This window comes from Colossoma macropomum, unplaced genomic scaffold (genome assembly GCF_904425465.1).
Source record: "Colossoma macropomum unplaced genomic scaffold, Colossoma_macropomum, whole genome shotgun sequence".
NCBI classification, from domain to species: Eukaryota; Metazoa; Chordata; class Actinopteri; order Characiformes; family Serrasalmidae; genus Colossoma; species Colossoma macropomum.
The window spans coordinates 26,212,020-26,231,931 of NW_023494798.1; the positions used below are offsets into that span (position 1 = coordinate 26,212,020).

The following is a 19,912-nucleotide window of genomic DNA, read 5'->3' on the forward strand; positions in this document are numbered from 1 at the left end:
TTTCAGATTTGCATTATAGAATCATATATCTTAAACCTTTATTGATGTGAAAAACTGCCCAATCGTTTTGATTGTAAGTGAATTTTGAGTGGACATGTTTTCAGTACAGGGAAATACATTGAAATGATTGTCTATGGAAATTTGCCATATGCTACAGATAAGGCAGGTAGAGATCAGGCTGAAAAACACTGGAGTATTCTTTCAGTGCCGTGAGGAGCTGTTTGATGAGGTCATACATGGTCTTCAACAGGTGGTTTATGAAGCTCATGCTGCTAAAGTACATGCCTAAGTGGCACATAATAACCCACAGTGCCTCACTTGCTGCAGCTGTGACAGAGAGCGTAATGGTAGCGTTCACCCTGAGGGGCCTTTAAATGGGCAGTAAACCCATGTGAGAAAGTGCTGTGTGATAGTCCTCCCACCTGAAGAGGGCGTCATAGGGGCAGCCACCAGGCCGTTGACGTTGAAAGCTGCCATTTGCTGCATCTGGGCTGCCGCGATGGCTGCCATGGGGTTGAGATATGAGCCCTGTGTGGCGGCCATAAGAGCGGCCTGCTGCTGCATCATCTGCTACAGAGGGAGAGCAAGACAGGGAGAGAGAAAATAGAGGAAATAACAGGGAGATAATGAGTCATTTGTGGGAAGAAGTAAGGTGAGATCACAGTGGAAGTGAGTGATAGAGATGTCTCTAAAGAAAAAAAACAAAAAACAAGGGGCCACTGAACAGCCCTGTTTATATTCCTGCAGTTTTCCTTTTGACCTGTGCTGGCCTTGCAAATAGCTACTGTGGGTCTGCTTTTATGTGTTGCATAACATATTGCTTTTGCACTGTGCATTGTTGTTCATGTTGTCTACTGTTTGCACTGAGTTACCAGTTTATTAGGTTCCTTACCTTATACTTAAAACTCATTGGCAATTTTATCAAGTATACATATCATACACAGTCATATGCAAAAGTTTGAACACCCCTACTCAAATGTTTTGTTAATTTTCTAAGCGAAAACAAGTTAATACATGGTCTGAGAGGAGAAACATAAATATCAGTTTTCTGATTGAGTTTTCTGGAAATGTTAGTCCACAATTTCTATTTATTTGATTTTAACATATTGGAAACATGAAATATAAAATGTGCCATAACTTTTGAAACAGGCTGCACTTTAGGTTTTTTTTTTATTTAAAATGTTAAGTTCAGCAAGTTAACAATATTATGCATTAAAACATTCATTTTTGTAGAGTTCACATAGAAAATTCACGATTTGATCAGGGTACCTAAACCTTTGCAGAGCTGCTGTGCCTGATACACACATTCTGTTACTACACTGTTAGAAATAAAGGTACCGTGCAGGTACATTTCCATTCATCAAGGTACAAACAATGTAAATGTACCCACAATGGTATAACAGTGGTTCTAAGGTCTGATTGTGCACCTTAAACAAGTTTTTCCAGGTGAAAAGTACATATTTGTACCTTTTCATAACCTAATGTTTTAAAACAGACCAATAAAATAAAAAGCCTGGAGACGAGACGGGGTGTGTGGAGTCAATACTACAAGAAAATATAATTTCAATGGATTATGGTTCAATTATGTTCCCTGACTAAAGGTACTGAGATGTACCCTTGAGGGTCCCGCCCCAGTGATAAGAGGGGTACTGCCTCAGTGACAGTTTTGTACCTTTTTTTTCTGAGAGTGAACCACTACCATGTTTTAGCTGCAATGCTGAGAACAGTCTATCACCCAAATAAGAAGCTCCCTGGACAAAAAATTAGTCACATGCATCATTTCTTCTCTAATACGTGGTTATGTTTCTCCTTGCCTTAATGACAGGCATGATGGAACACTGCGACACTTTTACTGACCAGCAAAATCACCCGTCCTTAATAACAAATTTCAATTTGGAGTAACAAGTGGCATGCCAAAATAGGCACATAAGAACTGTAGCTGAAACTAGCTCCCAGTTCGTGGAAGAGTGGGCTAATATGGACAGGAGCTTTTAAACCCTTAAAAGACTGGTGTAATCCCTACCTGACAGGATTGAGGCTGTTATTAAGGCAAGAGGAAGCGTCACCTAGTTTTAGAAAAGAAATGATGCATGCAACTAATTATTTTGTCCAGTGAGCTTATCCTAAATGGCTTCATAATGGTCCCTTTCTATTGATGGCAGAGGTGGAGCCAGCAGGGGGGCAGGGGGTAGTCACCCCAGGCCCTGCCCTTCAATGTGGCCCACAGGTGTGCCACAATAAGCAATAAGGAAACCATGCAGTCAAGTGAAGAACATGAAAGGGATGAAGAGGACATGATGATGAATGCCAGTGATCACTTGTCAATGCTAACTAATACTGTAACCAGCTTAGCAGTAAAAAAGGAATATTTTATTATTATATTTTTATTATTATTATTATTATTATTATTATTTTATTATTATACTCAGTGGTTCTCAAACTGGGGGCCATAGTCCTCTGGGGGTCCGCAGTTGTATTTCTATGCCCATCAATTGCAATTCATGGCCGTACTGCTCCAGCTTAACAATTCGAGAACGAAGGAGGGGGTGGTGGGTACAGTTACTGTCTTCAAAGGGGGTCTTAGACTAAAAAAGAGAACTGCTGGGTTATGGCATGGCTCCATCACTGATGGATGAGGTAGAGAGCGGATGATGAATTGTGCAGCAACAGATGGGCTACAGTCAGTAACTGTAAACCTACATATTGCCAGATGGTGTAGGTAGAGGGTAGATGTATATCTTAGCTTACAGTGCTGATTAGCTTACAGTGGGTCAATGAATGTTAACGTTGCTTGTGTCCAATGTGTGTCTGTAAACGTTTGAGTGTGTAGATAGGTGACAGGAAACGGATTAAAGGATCAGGTAAAGTTCAGGTAGCAACATTCTGACTGTTTGAGGACATATTACTTACAGCGTGTGTGTAAGCTCCATAGGCCCCAAACTGGATGGTCATGGGGCTGAAGATGCCGAGCTGGCCGGCCATCTGGTGCATCCTGCGCAGCGTCCGCTCCTTATCTGTATCGGCAAATTTCACCACCAGGCTGGAGGATGCCCCCTGGAGACACAAGCAGGAAGAGCAAAACAGGCCAGGATGTTACACAGATATAGGAATGCACTCCCTCTTTTAATATTGCTTAGACTTGGAACAATCTAAATCAGATGTTCATGTTATTAATCCTAAAATTTAGGATTGAATGTTTATTGCATTAATTTGCATATATTTATGTTGATAATCAATACATTTCTTAAACAATTTTCTCTAAAAACAAAGGTTTAGCCACAGTAGGATATTGTAATAAATGAACGAAAGAAAGATTGAACAAACAAATGAATTAAATTAACTCACAAATACATGTTCAAAGAAATGTCTTGGAGTTCTAGGAGTTAATAATGTCATCATTCATTCAAATTTAGCAGATGTTGTATGGTTGTCATGCTGATTTGTAGTATACGTTAGGAATGGATGATACAATAAAATATCAAAATACTTTAGGAAATTTTTACAACACATGATATATTTCTCTATACTTTGTTTTCATGTGAAGGTTCATAAGTTGAAACAGCCAAAAAAGAACCAGTAATGGCACTTTGAAAAAATACTATAAAGAACAATGAGGACAATAATTTTATTCAACAATTTCTGTTCTGTGCAGAACCAAAATCCATTTAAACAGTATTAAACAAGACTAATTGTGCTCTCTTTATAATGAAACAGTTTGTATTCTTTAATTATGATATCCACAATATTTGTGATGTAATTTATCACAAAATGATAAAAATATTGTCATAATGCCCATTCCAAGTACATGTTGCTGTTTGCTGGTAGCTGTGGCACACAGGTCAGCTACAGGCCAGTGGATTTTCTTATAGTGCTCTTAAGAGAAATGTCCACATGAAAGCACAGCTCTGAACTGATTCTTTTAATTGGGCCCTGGGGTTGCCATAAGGAAAAATGATGGGTGCTGGCATGGAGATGATGAGGTGTATGAGTGATGGCTATCTGTGCAGGCTTCAGGTTGCTGCAGAATGAACTGCAAAGGCCAGGTACCCCACAGAGAGCTGCCTTACTGACGCCTCAGCGGATACAGCACCCTAATTACAGCTACCAAACGCCCCGTCACACAGACAGGGCAGCTATCGACTACCGCTGGAGCCTTATGGCAGATATAGTGCCCTATTGATGACAACGCTGCTCAATTTGCATCCAATTAATTTATTTGAGGGACAGAGAACAGAGACAGTTTCTCATGTGATGTCTAGAGAGGCTTGAAAGGCTGACACACAATGTTAAGGGGACTTTTCCCTCAGTGCTCCTATTTAATTACAGGAGCAGAACACTGGAGAAGAGACAGAGGAGCCAAACACATACACACATACACAGACATTCAAAGGGCAGTGAGGGACATGATTAGAGAGAGAAAGAGAGATGGGGGGGTGTAAGAGAGAAAGGGACAGAAAAGAAGGAGAGAGAGAAGAAGAAGGAAAGAAAGAAAGAAAGAAAGAAAGAAAAAAAAAGAAAGAAAAGTGAAAAAAGAGTGAAGGAGGGAGAGAGAGACAGAGAGAAAGGATGAGAATGAGAGTCCGAGACAAACAGATAGAAAGAAGAAAGAAGACAGAGAGCAAGAGAGAAATAGAGAGGAAAAGAGAGAGAGAAAGAGTGAGGGTGAGAAAAAAAGAGAAGAAAAAGATAGTGAAAAGCAGAAATGGAGCAAAAAAAATAAGAAAGGAGAAAATATGTGAAAGAGAGAGAGAGGGGATGAGGATGAGAGTCAGAGAGAAAGAAAGAGAGAAAGAAGAAGAGAGTGCAAGGGAGAAATAGAGAAAGAAAGAAAGAAAGAGTGATGGAGGGAGAGGGAGAGACAGAGAGAAGGGTGAGGGTGAGAAAGAGAGAGAGAGCAAATGGTAGAAAAAGAGAAAGGGACAAATAGAGCAAGAAAGAAAGAACAAAAGTGAGAAATAGAGATATAGGATGAGAGTAGAAGAGAGAGAGAGAGAGAGAGAGAGAGAGAGAATAAGAGGATAGAGAGAGCAAGAAAGAAAGAATGAAAGTAAGAAAGATATGGAGGGAAAAAAACAGAAATGGTGAGGGTGAGAAAGCAAAGAGAAGAAAAGATAGATAAAATAAAAAATAGAGCAAAAAAGAAGACAAATGAGAAAAAGTGTGAGAACAGAGAGAGGTTGAGGATGAGAGTCAGAGAAAAAGAGAGAGGGAAGAAGAGAGGAAGAAAGAAAGAAAGAAAGAAAGAGATGGAGAGAGACAAAGGGCGAGGCTGTAAGAGAGAGAGCAAGAAGAAAAAGGTAGACAGAAAGAGAGAAATAGAGAACAATGCGAATCGCCTTTATTTTTTAATGCTATCAAAGTGATGAATTCATAAGCTTTACTGGGCTAAATCTTTACAAGAAAAGTATAAAGTGAGTTTGAGCTTGATTTTTATCGCCACTTTTCTGCATCACATCTTAGCTGTGCCATGTACTCTCTGTGGCAGTGCAGTGCTTCTCATCCAGTTTGCAGTGCCCTTTAACACTTCAATCTGCTTAGTAACTGTTGCTGTCCACCATTACTTTGTCAATTTTTCAGTATTTCAGCATTTGACCTTCATATAACTATACAGAGTTCAGGTGTTTCAGCCACACCCATTGCTAACAGATAAAATTAAGCACATAGCCTTGCAGTCTCAATAGACAAACACTGGCAGTAGAATGGGTCGTACTGATAAGCTCAGTGAATTTAAACATGGCACTGTCATAGGATGCCACCTCTGCCACAAGTCAGTTTGTGAAATTTCTGCCCTGCTAGATCTGCCCCTGTCAACTGTAAGTGCTATTATTGTGAAGTGGAAGCACATAGGAGTAACAACAGCTTAGCCACGTAGTGGTAGACCACGCAAACTCCAAATGCTCCAAAATCTTGTAGAAAGTTTCCCATAAGAGTGGAAGCTGTTATAGCTGCAAAGGGGTCCAACTCCATATCACTGCCTTTGGATTTAGAATGAGATGTCATAAAAGCTCATGTGGGTGTAAAGTGTAGGTGTCCCAATAATTTTTGTCCATATAGTGTATTTTAAATTGAAATCTTCAGATGACATCTGATATTCCGACACAGCAAAGTGTTTTGCTTTCGACCCATTTCCAAAGCCAAAAATGAAGAAAAAGAATGGATTTTGATTTGTCTGTGATCAAAAGTGAACCATTTCATTCATAGTTTCAAGTTTGCACCCTTGATGTGTGATTTAGGTTGTTCATAATGTATTTGACACTGCTGCTATTGTGCTTTTGTTAACAGCTTGTGCTCACTTTCATTTCATTTTTTAAAGAACATTACTTTTGTTCATCTGAACTTTGCTTCAGTATGATTAGGACTGCCATGATTAAACAATTAAACTCCATTAAGAATATAATTGATAAGGGCTTTTGAGTGGGGCAACTGTCTTTGCCGTCTTAGCCCTATATTCAAGAGACTGAAAGCCCTGATGATGCCACAGCCATCCTGAAGTCCAAGAGGGCATATTAGGCCTTGTTCTCTTTTGGTGGGTAGGCTGGTCCTCCCTCTCCACTCATCATGCAGCATGATGCTAGCCAACAGAATGGTGAGTTGGTGTTCTCCTCAAAACGCGTCAAACTGTTCAGTGACATTGCATTAGACACAGATGTGATAGTGTTTCGTGTGACACAGAGGAACGTGATAGTCTTCACCCTCCCAGCCTGTCAGCACTGTTTGATAGGTGGAGACCTAACTAGTGGGTAGGAAATGGCAATGTCAAAATTAGGGGGGAAAATAGAGTTTAAAAAAAAAACAAAACAAAGAAAAGAAAACAGTATATTTAAAATGTACCTTTTTGATGAATCAGCAGTATCTAATAATATACAATATTATTTAATAATAATTTGGTATGCATGCAAACCACATCTTGTTAAACACACCCATAGACATTTTGTGCCACATAATGTTTTTACATTTATATGAACATATGTCTTATGCTAGTTTTGGCACCTCTTGTCAAAATACTTTTTGTTGATTTTCTAAGTAACTTAACACATTCTCTACAGAGAACACATTTCTGCACATTTATTGTACAATTATTGTTTATATTTTGATTTTCACATCCTCTCTCTTCTTCCTTCTCTCTCTTTTTCTCTGACTCTCATCCTCAACCTCTACTGTGGCCTGTGCAAAAGTTATTTTTTATATATTTTATATGTTAAAATCAGCAAAAAAAGCCATATTTAAGTGTTTTTTTTCATCTTTAAACTGCCAGGGATGCATAGTACACTTTTAATTTTTGACCTTTTTTCACTGTGATTCACTATAGAAATAATCGGTAGGTTTCCCAATTACTAATATAATCAATCTCACCAATTTTTATTTATATATTTATTTTACTGGAATAAACCCAGAAAAATTACTTGTTACAACATGGCTGAAAAAATGTGTGTCATGTGTGATCAGTCATGAGGTGATCAGTCTCTGGATTCCAGAATCACAGAGACTGAGATGTCTGCAGTCCTGCAGTTTGTGGCTCTGGGGCTGCTTGGTTAAAGCCGCTGGGCATTCAGTCCAGACTCAGCTGTGAGGCGACTCTGCAGCAGCTGCAGGTGAACTTCTGCAGGGTGTTACAGGTTTCATATCGCATCCCGTCACACACACGCACAAGCACGCCGGCCGGCCCGCAGGGACCCATCTGCCTCGCCTCCTGGGACGCCGTTTCAATTAGTCGAATCGATTCCGCACAGCACTGGAGTCAGAGCAGGCGCTATTTTGTCCTTTCTAATTTCATTTCGTCCCACCTCCTGACCTTTCACTGTTCTTTCCACAACTTTCCCCCACCGGTGGAGCGGCCAGACTGTCGGATTTAATGAGGTCGGCGCTTAGCAAACATCTCTCCCTCTAGCACTAACCACTCTCTCCTCCAGTCTCTCTCTCTCTCTCTCTCTGTCTCTCTCTTTGTCTTATGTTTCTGGTAATACTCTCTGTCATTCTTTCTCTCTCTCTTCTGCTACTTCTCTCTCTTCACTACTACTTCTTTTCTCTCTCTCTTTCTTTCTCTCTTTTTCTTTTCTACTTATTTACTCTGTCTCTTGTTCTTTCTCCATCTCTTACTTTTTGCTACTTCTCTCTTTCTCTCTTGCTCTTTCTCTGTTCCTCTCTGTCTTCTAGCCCTACTTCTCCCTTTGTCTTTTGTTTTTTCTCTATTTCTTAATTTTCTGCTACTTCTCTCTCTCTCTTGCTGTCTCTCTCTCTTTCTCTTCCTCTCTCTCTATCTTTCTCTTCCTTCTTTCTTTCTGCTCTCTCCCACTTCCTTACTCTCTCTCTCTGTCTGCCTCTATCCCTCCCTCTCTCTTTCTTCCTCTCTGTCGCTCTGTCTCTCTAGTTTTCTCTCTCACTAATTCCCATCTTTCGGCATCTCCCTCTCTCTCTCTCTCTCTCTCTCTCTCTCTCTCTCTCTCTCTCCTTCTCTCTGCATCTCTCTCTCTCTCTCTCCCTCTCTGTTCTCTGGCATTTAGATCACATTCACTCTCTGTTTTGTGTATCTGTGTGTTCACTTATTTATTTATCGTCTCATGAAGAATGCATTGTGCTGGCAGAGGGCCAGCATGGGGACACGGCTGGAGGCCAGGCAGGGTGAGAGAGAGAGAGAGAGAGAGAGATAATGATGAAGAGAAAGAGGGATGGATGGGCTAGACATAGAGCTACGACTGTAGATGGGCTTCGAAATCTGTTCTCATAAATGTTTGCAATAAAACTGCACATTTTGTCTCTGTGTAGCGCAGCGCATTATTCTTACAGTGTTATCACAGTCATTTTGTCATCTGCATAGCATTCTGTCGTCATTATTGACTCTAGCTATGAAAACTAACCTTTATTGATCAATAAATGAGAAACTCAGGTACGCTCGCCCTCAAAGGTCAATTTATTGTCTAAACTTTCCCTGTGTTGCCGTGACATAGATGATGTGGCGATGTGACAGCAGGCATTACAGACTCAGCAGGAGAGCAGGACATTTTCCGCCGTCCCTGCTGAAAGCTATATCCTCACAAACAAACACAATAATCACCGCCACCGCCAGCCCCTCTATCTCGACAGAAAAATAAATTTGCCGAATTTGATAAGCTGCAACAGGGAGCCGTCATTTCTGACAGGTCCAACTGAGGCATTTGTCACGGGTTCAAAAAACTAATCCCATTTTGAAGAGAACACACTGCACTTGTGAAGAGCGCCTATATTGGATTTTGCATGGGCCACAGAGATGTAAAGAAGTAGAAGGAGAAGAAAAAAAAAAACAATAACTCAAAGTATAATTGAGGGATTAGATCAGAGTTAGAGACGAGACACGCTGCCTAGTTGCTGTCATCTCTGAGGATTGCTATGGAATTAGGAAAAGGGAAAAGCTCTGAAAAGGCAATAAGCTTCAAGGTGTATTTACTCTTTTGACATAATTTACACTCTATACACTGACATGACGGCAACTGTTGTGACAAATATGCAATAAAAGCTTTAGCTGTTTTCTCAAATAGGACAAATACCACTTAATCTGCCACAACAGAAAACACATATAGTCGGATATGAGATTCATACATGGCCATATATTTATTTCTTTATTTTTTATGGGAAGAATGAAACTTTATTTATTAACGGAGCAACAGTATTCACATCAGTCACTCCCTCACAAAAACACTCGCACACAATCTTACTATTGTTTCAATGTTATCTCAACAGAACGTATAGTTCACTCTCATAAGAGATAGTTCTTCAAGAATTACTTCGTAAAAATAATGGTTCTATATCGTTGCAGTCTAGTGAAAAACATGTATCGCCATTTTATGATGAATGGACCAACAGAAGTCCTCTAAAATCACTTTGAATAAAATCTCTTTACAATAACTTACATTAAAAGGTAAGAGTGTTTTTGCCCTCTCCTGTTAAGTTACTATTTGGAGATACTTGTTTTTCTTTGGACAGCAACAATATAGAACCATGAACACTCAAAGAACTGCTTGCATGATTGAAATGTTCTTTGCATGATGAAATGGCTCTTCAGATTGATGGGGAATGTGCTGTGTACGGTTCTATGTAGAAACAAGGTTCTATATAGCACCAAAAAGGGTTCTTCTTTTGTTACAAGCTTGACATCATAACATAGAAGGACCCTTTTTGGTGCTATATAGAACCTTTTTCAAAAAGTTTCTATATAGAACCATATCCAACACCTTCTATGCACAACCCTATATATAGTCACCAAAGACAAAAGGGCTAGACTTTTGTGGAAAGGAAGAATCGTGCTGTATGTCAAGCACTTTGTCCAAATAAAACATCATTAGATATTTAAGTAAAAGGAGAAAAAGGAACACAGATATTTATAAATGGTGGGAAACGTGTGGATGAACTGAGGTGTGTCATGAAGGGGCCAATTACTGTGAAAAATCAGTCTGTGCTGCCATGCTTGTAAACAGAGCTATACTTGGACTACTGTTTCATACAGTTCTTATTATTGTCTTGGTTTGGTCCAATTTCTTCTTACACTAACTAAGAGTTTACCCAAGATATATTGCGGTCAGAATTGTGGTGTGGATACAAGTGCTCAGTTACTTTCACATTTGCCTCCGTTAGTGCCAAAAACCAACCATTTTTAACTTTCTAACTAACTGATCTATCATTGTATAAAATAAATATCCATCCCTCACATATGTTCTCGATGTTGCATAGTGCACAGCAATCAAATGGACTGTAAAGAAAAATGTTTAAATTGGTCCACACAAAACAAGGTAGTTGTGAAAGCTTTACAAACCATTTCCAACTGAATGAAAAATGATAGCGATCTTTGTTTAGTCACTACATAACTCTCCAGTTTAAAGTGCTACGCCACCATTCTGGACTATACTGTTGTGTTATATATCATAAATTTGACCAGGCTTGACCAAACATTTGCCTACAACTGTGTACCTTTCACATGCATACAAAATATTCATGTATGTAATTTGTGTAAACTGATATTGTTTCTCTTTTGGTTAGATGGGATTCTTGCCAAAGTTCTGTAAAGCTTGTCCAACCACAAAAGTTGCTATGAAAGACCTAATTTGTGGACGGAGCAAGGAACAACAGTGGTTTTAAGGTCTAAGTGTGTACCTTAAATATGGTTTTCCTAGTGGAAAAGTACATATTTGTATCTTTTCATAACCTTATGTTTTAAAACAGAACAATACAATAAAAAGCCTGGAGATGACCAAAGCTACTGAGATGTATCCTTGAGTGACAGATTTGTACTTTTCTTTCTAAGACTGTACTGAAAAACTGGGCCAGGTGAAGTTTGAGGTGACTGTATTTTCATTATGCCTTAAATTTGTGCATACAAAGTGATAATATACAGGTGAGCTAATCATCCAGTCTTTTATTAATGCAGCAGTGAGAGTCTCAGCATATGCAGTCCTCTGTCAATAAGAACTGTTGCCTTTGTGAATAAGAGTGCCTTTTCCAGTAGACTTTTCTGCTGTTTAAACAGTCCCTGAGCAAAATGGAATATACCACAAATCAATTTCAATATATTCCAAAATGGAAATTGAAAAGTGAAAGTCAACATTACACTGGATGTAATGAAAAAGAGTGTCTTAATACATTTGCTAGTGCCTGGTACCCTTGGCTTAAAACATGGTGAACTATGGCTTGCGACATTTTTGCTATCACACTGGGCCACAGCTGTGCCTGTTATCAGCTCCACAGCAATGATCAACATAATATCTCACAACCACTGCCCACGGGTAAAGCACCTCACCATCTAACCTGCACTCAAAGAACTCTCTGCTACAGTCCACTTTTGGCATTTGTTTCAGCTTATTAGTTATATTTTACTCCCTTGTTCAGTTAATTACTCTATTTGAAACAGGTACTGTACTTTTACTATTGTGCTTGGGTGTCTTTCACCATCTACATACTTTAATACTGACTTGCAAATTCTGTACTGCATTATATCAATAAAGAATAGCTGGCTAATTGACTTAACTCCAAAAGGTGTCTTTCAATAGGTCACCATCTATTTAATCATCCAAGCATCCAACAAATTATTAATTTTCCTTTTGCACTATCTGCAATTAAAATGCACCTGCAGTAAATATTGAAAATAACTAAAAAGAAAAAAATGCACTTATAATATTGATTTGTGACTGCATTTTCAAAATTAGTCCAATTTGGAAGGAAAACTGCAATTCTGACAACTTTGTGGCAACTGCAGTAGATCATCACTTAAAGCACTGTGAAAAAAGCAAAAAGGATACGTATTATGTACGTACAATTGATTTTATTATTACTATTCATCACTTATGCATTTATTTACTTCTTTTTCTTCTTACATTATTTATTTATTCATGCATTTATTCATGTTTTTTTACACTACTTCTAGCAGGACTCTCCTTGTTTTGCCTAAATAATGATTGATGTTTTACTTTTCCAAGTTGCTGTTAATAGCACATAGTGAAACTGTTTTGACACAACTCTTTGTGCCAAAACACAATCTTTAAATAAAATAAATATCTATCAATGTAATAGATTAAATATTCATAATATTGACAAATAAAACATGCTATTAAAAAAACTGAACTAAGGTATCCCCTAGACCGCTTTTGCATGTCCACACATTTTGCTTGCACCTCTTGACCAGACAGTTCTTGACCACGTTATGCGGTGAAAAGCACCAAACTATGGAGTCTGGCCTGCAAGACTAGCTATCCCTAGGTGTTACCTAGCAGTGCATGCTAAATCAAGATTCATGTGCAGAATAGAGATTCTACAAAAATAATTTAATGTATTACTGATAATTAGCTTAATAAACAATTCTTCTGCCTCATAATGCAGTTTTTAACAGTAATCTGTGGTTGCCAAAGGTTATTCCATGAAAAGCACAATGTTTTCTGAATTGATGTTGATATCTGTCTATATTATTTGTATATAGTATGTTAAAATGGCTAAAATGTTGCACAGCCAATCAGAATTTAGAGCCATTTTTTTTTTTTATAACAGACATTCTACATCTGTATTGTAGAACTCAAACCAAGTTCTAGACCTCAGACTGTAGAACTCTGAGACTAAGCTGGCTGCAGATTGGCTAATAAAGCTAAATGCTAACACAGTTCACAAGCAGCCAAAAGCCAGCGAGGCTTCTAACCCTGACTTGCTCCATCCCCTGTGCCCTTCTGTGTCTGCGTCTGCTCTTTCTGTTCCATTAAATCCTTTCATTATGGTCAAACATATCAGTGGCCAGGTGATATTTACGCACGCTAATACGCGCGCCAGCTGCTCCTGTGCCAACGTTGGCCACGACCGCTCCTGCAGCTGGCACTGTACCCATTCTTATCATACTCTCATCACACACAATCCCTCCATCCGCCTCTCTAGCTCTCTCTCCAGCTCGCTCTCATTGTGGATCCACCATTTTGTTTAGCTGTTGTTGACAACATGTGGCAGAGATATTGAGCAAACGAAGAATATTCCCACCGGCCCTGATCGCTTTGGTTGAGTACTCATGACCACCTTGTCAATTAATCTAATTCATGGTTGGACTAGGGTGTGAAGGGTACAGGTGCGGAGGCAGAGAGGGGTATAGCTTATATGGATTATTAACGAGAATTTGGATGGCTTTAGATGCACCCTTGGTTTGTTACTAGCTCCATATGTCATGTTGGAGTAACAGAACAGTTTCCAGAAATAGGAGAAATTTGCCATGACCTTGCGACACAGCACATTCTCTGAAATTGTAATTTATAGCACTTGGAGCATGTGAACACAAAAATGTGTTCTATTTGAATAACACACACACACACACACACACACACACACACTCAGACACACGCAAACACAATGCACACATCTGAACCAAGTAAATTGCTGAATATTAATGATCTGCATGAACATCATGAAACTGTTTTGCATTGTCTTTATGATCAATTCCAACCACAGCAAAGCAGTGTTGCAATTAGCATAGAGATTATTGTTACATAGCACAACTGGTCCAACGGTGATGCGACTCCCAACTTGCTCTGTGCCAACCAGGACAAATGTGACTACTGAATATGCATTATGTCACTGGCATGGGAAGAATTTGTTCAACATCATTTGAATAGCTAATCACATTTGTAACTTGTGTACGGTCTTAAGCGAAGGCATCTTTCATGTTGGCCTTTACGTGCCATGCAGGGAAGCACAGAATTAGCAGTGCAACCCAATTAGCATGGAGAGAGAGACAGAGAAAGAGAGAGAGACAGAGAGAGAGAGAGAGAGAGAGAGAGAGAGAGAGAGAGAGAGAGAAAGACAGACAGACAAAAATATAGTAGGATAAAAAAAGAGGTAGAGTGATAGAGTGATCAAGAGATAGAGAGAGTAGCAGAAGCATGAGAGAGACAGAAAAAGTAGCAGAAGGATGAGAGAGAGTGAAAAAACAAGAAGGATAAGAGAGAGAAAGAGAAGAGAAGCAGTAGAAGAGGAAGATAGAGAGAAAGAAGGAAAGAAAGTGACATTGAGACAGAGAGGAGAAAGAGAAACACAGACCGGCCACTATAAGAGGTCCTGGCTGCCTAAAGAGCACAGACTCTGCCAGCAGTGCGACAGCAACACTGTAGAGCCAGAGCTGTTCTTTCTCACAGAAGATTCAAATAATCTAACCATCTCTATGATAATGACAAACTACTCCTTATCAGCATGGCATATATCTGCCTGCCACAACATACGGGACAGTGAGTGACCCACCCAAACACAGCACAATTTTTTTTTTAGGTATTATTATGTTTACTACTATTATTAGTATTGTTCTCTATTCCCATAAACTGGGACTTCTTAAATGTTTCAAATGTTTATTCCTGCCTTTTGATGATGTTTTGGCAATACTGTATCTAAATATGGTCATGCCAATAAAGCTTACTAAACTGAAACTAAAACTGAGAAAAAGAAAAAGAGGGAAGCTGTGTTGAGAGTAATGCAGTACAAAGTAATGTGTCACAGTAACAATTAATTTTTAAAAGTGTAGTGCATTAAATTCTAAAATCTTGTAATCACATTCCAACAACAGAATTATAACAATCTTAATTATGCACAATGCATTCAAATCATAAACTTCCTCTATATAGATTATCTGTGCGTAATTTCTATGTCATTTTCATGAGTTACCTACAACAGCTGACTATGCAACTTGTGAATGTGGGCAGCGCAGCAAGAGCACAGGATGCACTTTAAACTTACCAAACAATTAGTTGAAGCCTCTAAACATGCTAACATAAAACTGATGGAAAGAAGAGAGAGAAACTCATCTAAACCGGCTTGACTGATTTTCATTCAGGAACAGCTCTGTGAGCTTTACATATTACTCACAGAGATTTCACTTTGGGGCTGTTTCTGAACCGTGTATACTGACTAGTTTCTGGGTTCTTAAACAGCATTAGTCATTCATGATTAAACTCAAGCGTAAGTGGGTATATCCTGTTCAGAGTAAAGGCAGGGACAGTAACAGGCTTTTAAAATGATGTTTACTGTGACTGGCTATTTCTTTCTTTCTAAATAAAGCCTAGTGAGTTTTCCCTTTTACTTCCCAGTTGATAAAGGTTTGTTAGAGTTTTAGAGAGCAATGCTGTAGTAAAGTAATGAGTAGTGAGATCACTTTTTCCTCAGGAAGCAATAAATAAAGTAATCTCATTACAGTTTGAGAGAAATAATTAATAATTTGTAATGGATTACTTCTTTTGAATAACTACTCCTTTTGTGTGTGAGAATGAGAGAGGTGATGTCATAGAAGAAGATGAAAGAGAGAAAGAGGAAGAAATAGTGAGAAGTGGAAATAGAGAGAGAAAGATCAGTGACAAGGAGAGAGATGAAGCAGCAGAAGAATGAGAGAGAGAGAGATAGCATGAAAGATAAGAGGGAGGTAGCAAAGAATAAGAGAAGAAATCGCATAAAAATAAGAGACGGAAAGAGAGAGAGGTAAAAAGCAGAACAGAGGGAAAGAGAATAAAAAATAAAAGAAGATGTAAGAAATTTAAGAGAGAGTGAGAGAGATAGCATAAAAAGAGTGAAAGAAAGAGACAGAGAGAGAGAGAGAAGTGGTGGAAGAATAAGAGTAAAAGGGGGAAAAAGAGAGAAGTAGTATATATATATATATATATATATATATGAAAAATGTCTGTCATATATGTATATATGTATATATATATATATATATATATATATATATATATATATATATATATATATATATATAGAGAGAGAGAGAGAGAGAGAGAGAGATAGAGAGAGAGAGGGACAGAGAGACAGAGAGAGGTAGCAGAAGCAGTAGTAGTTTTATAACTGTTGATTCTGTGTTTCGGGAGCAGCTGAGAAATTCGGATCAAACCCTCAAAAGCTCACTGTATATTTAACCGCGTCCCTGTTCGCGTGTGTTTGTGCTTGTTTGTGTGTGTTTCTGTGTGTTTGCACTCACTGGCATGGTCTGTCCACCATGGAGGCTGTTGATGGCTGCCTGCGCTTCTGCATGGCTGGAAAACTTCACAAAGGCACAGCCTGTAGAGAGAGGGGGCAGGGGGTCAGTGTTAGCAAGCTACCCTCAAACAGGGCAAATCCATTCATTACCATTGTTTTCATGTTATCTGCTATGGAAATGTATTCTGCTGTTTGTGTGCGCGCTGGGTGCAGCAATCTGAATAAATCTGTTTAATTGTGCCGAATGTATTAGCCACACAGACCCAGACGTCCTTTCAGTAATCTCTCTCTCTCTATCCATCTATCTGTCTTTCTCTCTTAAACACCTTCCTTAACCTCACTTTCACACACACATTTCACACATACATCCACAGCCTTGTTTGTGTTTATTAATCTGTTTAATATTTACACATGCTGATCTGCGTGCAGTCTCTCATAATGGAGATTATGATGACAAAAGCACGGTAGTATAATCCGTCTTTCAGGCCCTATCGGTGCTTGAGTTTAAATTTAGGCAAAAAAGGGGCTTAGCTTGCCCAGTGCTAAAATAATTTTCAATCTTATGCCTTCTACTTATTTCACATCTTCATATCTAATGAAGGAGCAAACAGCCTTCATATCAAAGGAGCAAACAGGATTTGCTCAGATCAAATTACTCAGTGTGAGCCGATCAGAGAGAAAGAAATATCAGTGGAAAGATGTAGTCAATTTAATCCTATTTATCAGAGGCCGCCATGCAGTTTATGAGTGATAGTAAACTGCACTCATAGACGGGATGTTTTAAAACACGGCTGATATTACTGGTGCATTTTAAACTGCTCAACAAACCAAGTAGATCTGTTCATATACAAAATATTCAACATGTTATACCCACAGGCAAAGAAACAATGAGTCACTCAAATTACAGCGGATGATAGCTTCACTCAGGAGAGCTACATGCATATGGAACACACACACACACACACACACACACACACACACATACACACACATACACACACATACACACACACACACAAACACACACAAACACACACACAGACATACACAGACATACGCAAATGCAGGGAAACATTACATATATCTCTCTCTTGGCTTTCAAATGTACAAGTGAATACAGTGAATATATGAAACTGTGCAAAACCAGAGACTGTCCTTCAAAGCTAAGTAAATTATTCTCATTTTTGTATATCATTTTTCAGGAGATACTTCTGAGGAGATTGGATATAAGATAACTGATTCACTTGTATAATGAAAGGGAAAGCCAAAAGAAAGTTTTCAAAACTGGAATGAATAAAAATTATTAAAAAGTACAGAGAAAATGGGACCCCCTAACAACCATGCAAGACGTGGTAAACCATCAAACAATTCCTCATCAGATAAACAGCACTTAAAGCTTTCATCTTTGAGAAATAAGTGAAAATCATCTTCAGATCTGAAAAAAATACACGTTTCTGTCCATCCTTCCACTGTGAGAAGACACAGTGCTATGAGTCTGAAAGGATGTGTGACTCTCAAGAAGCTGTTACTGAAAAAAAGAAAAACCTTACAAATTACACTAGAACAGTGCATTTCCTGAAGAAAATGCAGGGTGATTGCAGAGTTGCTAAGATGTTACTAAGCAGTTGTTATGATGTATGGATTGTGCATGGAATGTTTTTTAGGGAGCCAACAAGTGGTAGCTACGTGTTGTTGAAAATGAATGGGAGTCTAGGAGAGGAATGAGGGATGAAAAAATGACATACAGAGGAGTGCGGGCCAGTATGGCTGTGGATTAGAGCTTGGGGATCTACCATAAGTGACTACATGCAGTTTGGTGGCTGGAGTGTAAAGGAAATAATAGGGCTTGGGTGAGGGCAAAAATGAATGGGAGGAATAAGGGATGGGGAAAAAAGACAAACAGATGAGTGCAGGGCAGAACAACATTGAATTTGTGCTTTGGGGCCTGCCCTGAGATAGTATATGCGAAATGGTGTGTTTCGGTTGAGCACGTACAGTACAGTAGATAAACGTGCAAATTTTTACCTCATTCATTTTTATGGGAAAAAAATAGTAATTTAACGAAGACTACACGAAAACCATACATTGGATCAACAAGCTGTACACAAGCACACCATTCCTAATCAGACTGTGTATGTAAATCACATAAATAACAATAGTGTTGCGCATTGATTTGCAATATGCAATCACTAATAAAAAACTACTGCTGCTCTCACAACAATAGATTGAGCACCCCAGAATCGAGACCTCAATATAAAGATGTGTAGCTGTGTACAAGCTGTTACTGAGAAAAAGAAATGGGCAAAAAAGAATGGAGTACTTGAATCATGAGAAGCAGAAAATGCAACCAACTTCTAAGACTGAACTTTGGAGTTGTGGAAAAATATCCCTGCAGGTTTCTTTGAATAACTGGAAGCAAGTCTCCTGAAAAGAATGGAAGCTGTAATGAAGGCAGAGGGCGAACACACTAAATACTGAAATATGTCATACTGTATTCAGTTGTTGAGGCTTCCATGTAATTTCCTTTAAATACACTGTTCTGACTTGAAATTACCTGAATGACAGCTGGTCTCTGGCTTTTATACAGTATTGTATCGATTGACCTATCTAAAGTGGTAGCTCAGTGTCTCTTTAAATTACCATTATTTACATTATTCTTTTGTTTTATTCATTTAAAAGTGTGTATGTTGAATGTGTATGTCTCTGGTCTTAGTAACTTCTGTCATTTTTGTCATGGACCAATGCCAGGCCACATTCAATGCATTATGTAAGCCATTAACACAATTTGAGTGAACCTCTTATCACAGAGTTCACTGGAATTACGAGCAAGTGCAGTTTCATTGGATTCCCCATGAAGAAACGAGTCTGTGAGAAGGCAGCAGGTTTGTATTGACAAAGCATTACATCATGTTCTACACCGGAACATAAACCAGCCTCAGCTCTCACACCTCCAGGGAAGCCTGGATACCTCAGCATGAAGGTTCACATAGGGACAAAATCTGTGCCAACAAATGTGGCTATTAACAAGTCCAAGTATACGGTTTCATCTCCCAACCTATCATAGTCAACACACATTATGGTGATGTGAACATAGTTGGAATGTTGCACCTGTCTACATTTCTGTTTGTTTATATAGGAATTTATTTGTTTGTACAAATAGTTAAACCATATTAATATTATTCAATAACTTCAGGGTTTTAAATGTAAACTGAGATATTATTAGGTTATAGAATTACGTAATAACACTTTGGGCTTGCCGGCAGGCCATTTAAGCGGTTAACACCATTTTTTGCTAATGACATTACCATTTAAAGAATAAACATATTTAAGAAAAATACTGAAGATCTCATGGCTAAGTATGGATCTTCCACTGACATTCTATGAGACATTAAATTTTAAATATTGGTCGATATACAATAATGACATGTATGCCTAAAACAAGGCAAAAATCAAGGCAAAATTGTCT

At 38.6% G+C, this 19,912-nt stretch overlaps 1 protein-coding gene across 1 annotated transcript in view; it reads right to left on the reverse strand.

Moving 5' to 3' along the window:
- si:dkey-205h23.2 (CUGBP Elav-like family member 4) overlaps window positions 1-19,912 on the reverse strand; it is a 204,574-nt gene that overhangs the window by 22,378 nt on the left and 162,284 nt on the right. The window contains exons 5-7 of the mRNA XM_036585174.1: window positions 16,448-16,527; window positions 2,911-3,054; window positions 423-570 (exon numbers count right to left, since the gene is read on the reverse strand). Of these exons, the coding sequence (XP_036441067.1) occupies window positions 423-570; window positions 2,911-3,054; window positions 16,448-16,527 (372 nt within the window). The remainder of the gene's footprint in view (window positions 1-422; window positions 571-2,910; window positions 3,055-16,447; window positions 16,528-19,912) is intronic.